The sequence below is a fragment of the Melampsora larici-populina genome (genome assembly GCF_000204055.1).
Source record: "Melampsora larici-populina 98AG31 unplaced genomic scaffold MELLAscaffold_7, whole genome shotgun sequence".
NCBI lineage: Eukaryota > Fungi > Basidiomycota > Pucciniomycetes > Pucciniales > Melampsoraceae > Melampsora > Melampsora laricis-populina.
Genome location: NW_006768771.1, coordinates 334,823 through 342,130, shown reverse-complemented (window position 1 = coordinate 342,130; position 7,308 = coordinate 334,823). Strand labels below are relative to the sequence as shown.

The window sequence follows — 7,308 nt, the reverse complement described above, 5'->3', positions numbered from 1 at the left end:
TCTTGTTGTCGACTCCCTTCCTCTTATTGAACCATTTCATTAATTTTGCGCCCTGTTTACAACAAAGGCAGAGGAGAAGATGACAATTCAGCATCTCCTCAAACCCTTCAAGGCTTGTGTAATTGATACTCCCAAGTTGTCACATCAATTTTGCAATAATATACAGCCCACTTTGCTTCCTGCCTTGGACAAGCCGAATTTCAAAGACAGCGTAATGGTTGGTCCGTCTCACTGGTTAATTACTATTTGATATTTTTGATGAGGTGCCCTCTACTAATCTCTTGACCTCAATGACATATTTTACAAGAGAGACTTCCATGTTTTGCACCGTTGTGATCCATCAAATACATGATTTTCCTAAGTTGATCAAGGTGTTCAAAGCTTGTGAGCAAAGGCTGAGGGAGTGGGTGGTCAAACTGGATTGGACCGGGACCACATACATCAATCTCCAGCAATGATTACTCTTGATGTACTTCATCAGTATGCTGACTGCTTACGGGCAGTTAGATGCGCTGGGGGTTGAACACAATAAAAGTACACATCTTGCATGAAAGAATTGAGCGGTAGGTATGGTTGTTGATCTCACCATAATGTCTTGCAGGTTTGGTAGCAATATCCAATACAATTGATATGGACCAGCTGATTGGAAATACCAACAACTTTGCTGACTCTGGGTTTGTCTGGATTCCCATGCCTGTCATGTTTTGCCTCCCCCAAAACTAGCTGGGCACTAAGTTCATCTTTGCTTCATTAAATGAACAGGGTGGATTTGGATCAGTCATACATGAGACTGAGATTGCAGGTACGCGGAAAACATTGGCTGATGAGGACAATGACTCAAGTAAAGATAAGGTTTTTGTAGCTGTTGACATCATCAAAACTCTTGAACAGCTTATCGTTGGTCTAGGAGGAAATCCCACTGTTTTGATGCAGGTAGAGGCAGCTTTGATTCCCTCGATAGGGTATACACTGAAGCAGGATCTTGCTTCACCAAACTCATAGTGAGTTTGACTACGTCGGCTAACATTCCATCTCCAAAAATATACAGCGAAGCTCTAGAACCGCTTGATTTGATCCATTTGCCTTGAAAGATATTTCAAATTCATAATGGTCAGTGTTTGATATCATTTACGTCATCTTCAAGACATCAGGGACTGATTTTATACCCAAAATGTTCGCTCCACTTGATAAGTTTGTCGCCTACAGTGCTAAATTTCTTGCCACCCACGCTGAGAAGAGAAACATGGTTTTTGATATTTACTTGGCTACAATAACCAGTAAAAATCTAATCTGTTCTGATCTTATGGTGGCTTTCAGGCTAGCCGGCAGTATCTGACTTTGTATGATCAATCATTTGTGCGGATTACTTATTGCTTCAACATTTCAGCAGTTTCCGACTTCCAAATTTCACCATGGATCAACCACCAGAAACACACAAAAAATGATGCCAGCTTTGGGTCATAAACCAACAATAAGGAAAAATGCAAATCTTCATTCAATTTCAACAAGAAAGAAAAAACTCAAAAAAATGTAGATGATAATCAATTTGACAAGATTCAATGGAAACTGCAACACCAACTAGAAGGATTTTACTGGTACACAATATCTGATTAGTGCAGAATTACACTCCTCATAACTGTTAGAATTCATGAGGCTTATCCTCAGGTTAATGGACCCTGATTGTGTTATTACGAATGGAAATGGATTCTTGGAATTATGAGTTGATTGATAGGAAAATAAAAGTAAGTGTATAAGAAATCTAACAAGAATTACATCTGATGTTGGTAAACAATCCATCAAGACTTTGTCCTCTAGCAGACATACCATCATGCCTCGCCCTAGCTTAGACGGAACCACCATAACACAGGTGGTTCCCATGTCCATGACAGGCTTGCAAGACCTGTGAAAGGTGGGCCGTGAAAGACGCACGGGTGGAGTTTTACCACTTTGGGAAAAACTCAGTCAACCACCCCGTGCGAAACCTTTCCCCAGCCAACACCAATCATCAACGTCAGCAAGCCTTCACACCACATAACCACCCAACCACCCAACCAAGGTGGTTCAGTTGGTTTCTCACGCTCCATCCCACCCACCGACCCAATGGAGGATCTCCAGCCAGGCAGTTTGGTTCCCGAAAACCAATCCCCCAGGCCGAGGCCCTTCACTACCCCAACCCGCACCTTCTTGACTACGTGTAAGGAAGGTGCATCTTGGGTGGACCATGTACAGACTCAGACCGAAGGTCGAGTCAATTGGGGAGAAGACCAGACACCTCTGGGCTATCTCCAGAATCCACCTACACCTAAGATAGGCAAGTGTAGAATGGAATAGTACAGAGCACCTTCAACAAAGGACCCAACACTAGCTCATTTCAATCTTGACATCTTATTTCACTTGATTTTTATACTTTTCAATTTGATTCATTGACTACAATCTTAATCCAATTGAATGGATCTGAAGAAGTAGATAAAATCAACATCAAAATCCAAGACAATACACCTAGAAATCAGGAACATAGCTGATCTCTACATTTGTCATGGAGACTATAGTACATAAGAAATTGATGCTTATTGGGTTTTTGATTTATAGTCTAGTGATCTTGTTCACTCTGACTGCAATTGTTGTGAGCACACCATTCAAAGGTATAGAGATTGATCTCAGAATTGAATCATTTGTCAGTTTATTGAACAACAGCAATACATACAGAAGCATGATATAATCTTGTAAGTTTTATCATCTCAACATGACTGCAAGAAGCAAATCTCAGATTTACAAATCCAAAACTCAAAAATTGAAAGAGAAAGTCAGTTCAAAATCCTTTCTTGTAAATGCTCAGCCAATAACTTCATTTAAAACATTGTCCAAGATTTCACTCAGAGACTGATCTGATTTTTAATTTCTGTTGGAATATATAGATTTCATTGAGTAATATGACATTCAAGCAAAAGTTGAAGAAGGTGTTCTTACCAATTTCAATTACTTCTATTCTCTAAATCATTATCATCTCAGTCTCTACAATCAAAGGTTTAAATTTAACTAAACAGCATTCTAATCAAGTAAGTTGATTTCTCAAGAAACTAATTTCAAAGTTCATCGGCGGAATAATGCTTGTCTATGCCCAAAATGCAATTGACTTGCATCACAGGAGTCTGAAAATTGACCCACAGCTTGTTTTATTACTGTTTATGTACCAACTACTTAGTCAAGATATGAGCTTATGTATTGTCATGTTTGTTTGAGCTTCCTTCATATGTGCAATTCCAAACAATCATATGATCACTTTGATCTATATGAATCCTGACAGTTTTCTATTCCTGAGAAATTCTTGAGTGATGCAAGAAACTTGGCAAACATATCAATGTTCCTGACTAATTGTTCGATTCCCTGCCTGACTCCTGTATAACTTGAATCGACTTTCCAATAAACTTCCTCAAGGTCATACATAGCGGAAACAATTTGAGCATTCTAACAAACTCAATATACAACATAACAAGCAATCAGATCCAACCTGTTCAAACATGCCTGTCCACCAATTACATGCAAATCATCCCTTTCCCAACTTACTATCCCTTCCCTTTTCTCAATCCTTGGATTTAAAAGGGAAAATCCACATTTACATTTAGTGTGGTAAATACATGTATGTAACATGTCCAGCCAAGTCACATGAAGTGTGGCTGTAGCATAGAGGAGACAGTCACATTTTTCAATCCACTCGTTCCCGCAATCTCGGATTCCCTTTAGCCGTTTGATCACCTTGTTAGTCAATTTTGTTTGATTCTCATCTATTTGCGACAAAAGAACCTAAACTCATTTACTTTTCTATTTCTGATCTCTCGGCTTGGTTAGCTACTGGTGCTGAAGGTGGTAATGGAGGTTATCCGACCTGTCAATGGCCTTCTGGCCAATTCAGTTCCCTCAAAATCCTAATGCTTATAGGCTAGGGTGGACTGGTTTAATTAGAATCAATGGGATCACATATAAATTCTTTGCCAATGCAAATGAATCATTGAATCCATCCAATCAATTCAAAACAGCTAGCCAATTATCATTTAATTACAACTCAACACGTTCAATCTTTGAATTTGAAGCAGGAGAAGTAAGATTATTAGTAGATTTTTCAAGTACTCCCAGTTCGGTGGGTGATCTTTTTACGTCAAATCAATCCAACTCATTTCATTACTTTCAAATTATCCAATCAAAGTTTATACTGATATTCAAGCTGATTAGGCTTCTAGTGATCATCAAGCTAATGCAACTTGGTCTTTAAATCAATCTGAATCTTCATGTTCTTTTCATGTTTCAAGGTTAAATCCGTGAGTGTTTAGTGAGCAATATGAACATGCCAAATGGGGTGAAGCCTGACCTATTCTACTGCTTCTGTTGCTCTTTTCTTTTTTGACCATCTAAAAGTTAAAATTCAAACTGACTTATTTTTCTTCAATTAGAATTACAATCTCACTACCACTTCTGGTTTGGGTTCTACACTTCAAACACAATTTTCAAAGAATGGAAAGCTATATTCAACTCAAGACCAAGGCTTTTTAAAATAGAAGATTGAACACCTACCTTTGGATTTGCAACTACATTACAATCAGGAAACTCTCCATTGGAATTTAGTCTTGATGATTGGACACGTTAGAGATCCTTATGTGTCTTATATTGTAGATACAAAAGAAACTAATGATTTATTTGAATTTGGTTATCATGATTTTGAAAACTCATTTAACAATTCAACTAATTCAGATACACAAATTTCTAATGATGCAATGAAAAGTGAAGGTGTTGATTATGCTGGAATTGCTTCTCTTAGTTTTTGTCAAGGTCCTTGGTGCTATTGAAATTACTATTGGAAGAATTGATCAGACTGGTGAAGTCAATCAAAATGATGTAAAAATCTTTTCAAAAGGGATTTCTAGTAATGGAGATATGAGTGTAAGATAAAATTGATTTTAATTCGATTGGCTCTTATTGAGGACTCACCTTTGGTTTTGACTTGTATTGACCATTCGGGGTGTTGATGTCATCTTTTGTGAGTCTTATTACCTTCTTCCAATACTTTACATCAGTGTCTAATTGTTCACTCTTTGCCTCGTGATTCACACAGCCCAATTTCCCTATCTTGACCTATTACAATTGTGTATTGTTGAAATACTTGCTCAAACCTCTGTTTGAGTATAGTGAGAGTGGTTTGTACCCTAACAGATGGTACATTTCAAATCCTATCATTCACGAGATTATCTATTTTTCATTTCTGACTCCGTTCTCTGTCTATTCAGGACTGTTCACAATCTTGGAAGGTACTGGAGTTAGTAGACCTATTACAAATTTATCCCATTGTATGTAATTAACTCTATGTAATGGTTACAAATTAGATGCTACTGCTCATAATGATGGTAATGATAAAGCCATGCTAATTGAAGAAGCTGGAAACTTCCTCATCATGACCTTAGTAATTAAGTGATTGCTCTAAACCAAATCACCATAATATCCAAATTTGAGGTCTTGTTTATTTGATAATTGTCAGGCATATCATTGATTAACAAAAGATACAACCTGGCTCACAAAACATGACAGCATTTCAACACAATGGAGATCATTTTTAATTACAGATGCATTAATTCTAGCATCACAACTTTCAACCAATGATTTTACAGGTCAATTGGCCAATCAAATTGATTTAGCATGAAAAGCAATGATTGGAATTGGTGTCATGTCAGAAATCTCATTGAAAGTTGGAGTTGTGAAGGAAGGAAATAGGTTAAGGAAAAATTCAGAAGATTATATTGAAAAATGGATTGATTTCTCAGTTACAAAAGATAGGAGTCATACTAAACTTGCTTATCAGGATGCAGATTCTTGGGGTACTTTTTATAATCTGTTTGCAATAAGTTTTGGATTTTTTTGTCTTGTTGAAGTAATATATTGAATGTTTTCTTCTTATTGTAATAAGTAATAATCAATCAAGCTGTAGCTCAATCTTGGTTTCTGCTAGTATGGCAGCGGCTAATGCTAGTCTTGGTGTCACAAGATTACTTGAATTCAATCATCAATTCATGAACAGGTAAATTGTACCCATTCCAAAACAAACAACCTTTTCAAGGATTCCAATTTAACTATATGGTCAAGATAGATGGCATCTTACCTATTAGTGTATTCAATGCAGAAATTGGTCCCACAACCAATCCAGTTGAACAAATTTTGATTGGAATTCCGTTTTCTGCACCTAAAACTATAAAGCTTTTTATCAGACAATATAATTGAACCTATCATACGGTTATTCAACAAGGATTTACAGCTTTATTTGATTGTATGATACATGATAATACTTCACTTGATGCTACTCCTCAATCTAGTCTGGTTTTACTTCTGGATTGTTCTAGATCTTTGAATTGTTCACTTACTAAATGGTCTTCTATTGCTTCCTGCCCAAATGGTGATAAGTCAAGTGATTGATTGATTGATTTTTATTTTTTATTTCAAAACTGATTTGATGAATCTGTTGGATCTTGGGGATGTTGTGACGGCAGATAGTACTAACTCTGCTAGTGGAGGATTGGTAATGGTTGCTATATGTCAAGATCAAACTTTCAAGTCATAGATTATAAAAGACAATCAGATGATGTTTTTGATAGAAAATTATGTTGATGTGGTATAAATTGTTATGTATTATTGGTACAAGTGATGATTATAAATACATCAGACCACGAGTCTGTTGACTCCGACCAGTCATAACCAACCTGAATGTTAAATATGCAAGAAATATCAATTTTAAAAGTTTGATAGAAGTATTACCTTTACCTGGAAAATCAAAACAATCATCTATTACGGTACTTACATTGATCATGAATTCTGTCAGAGGATCTCAAAATATTGATACTAATACATTTGGTGCTGGATTGAAATTGATTTATGGTACAATTGATCAAAAGATTATGGGTAGTGAAAAGTTTGATTCTTGAAAATTGATGGGATTATGTTGAATGAGATTATTGAAAGTTGTTTTGCACGCTTAAATTCAAAAGAATATTGATTGATACCTTTTCAAAAAATGGACCGACTTTTTTTAAAAAAATCATCTTCATTTGTAGTATATAAGAGTATTATTTTATGGAAAAGATGTATCTGAAAAAAAACATTCCAGAAAGTATGTCAAGCTCCATTGAAGGCATTTGGCAATCAAGGACAATAGGTTGGGATGAATTTTCACTTGGATCAGCTATAGTAACTTTATCATCTATCCTTTTGGAATTTTACCTAGTTTACTTATGTTTAAAAGTAGAGGTAAAGTATAAAATAGGTTTCCTTTGG

The 7,308-nt window shown here is 36.2% G+C and overlaps 2 protein-coding genes across 2 annotated transcripts; both read left to right on the top strand.

Annotated features, from left to right (window-relative positions):
• Positions 1–3,889: 3,889 nt before the first annotated feature.
• Positions 3,890–5,461, top strand: MELLADRAFT_103733 (uncharacterized protein; the record flags this gene model as incomplete). The annotated part of the gene is made up of 7 exons (XM_007406991.1): positions 3,890–4,135; positions 4,305–4,313; positions 4,596–4,773; positions 4,811–4,932; positions 5,105–5,186; positions 5,277–5,336; positions 5,373–5,461. 7 exons carry the CDS (start codon positions 3,890–3,892, stop codon positions 5,459–5,461), a joined length of 786 nt encoding a protein of 261 aa, XP_007407053.1.
• A 231-nt stretch (positions 5,462–5,692) lies between these two features.
• MELLADRAFT_103732 (uncharacterized protein) lies at positions 5,693–6,959 on the top strand (the record flags this gene model as incomplete). The annotated part of the gene is made up of 4 exons (XM_007406992.1): positions 5,693–5,877; positions 5,951–6,061; positions 6,381–6,445; positions 6,727–6,959. 4 exons carry the CDS (start codon positions 5,693–5,695, stop codon positions 6,957–6,959), a joined length of 594 nt encoding a protein of 197 aa, XP_007407054.1.
• Positions 6,960–7,308: the final 349 nt, after the last annotated feature.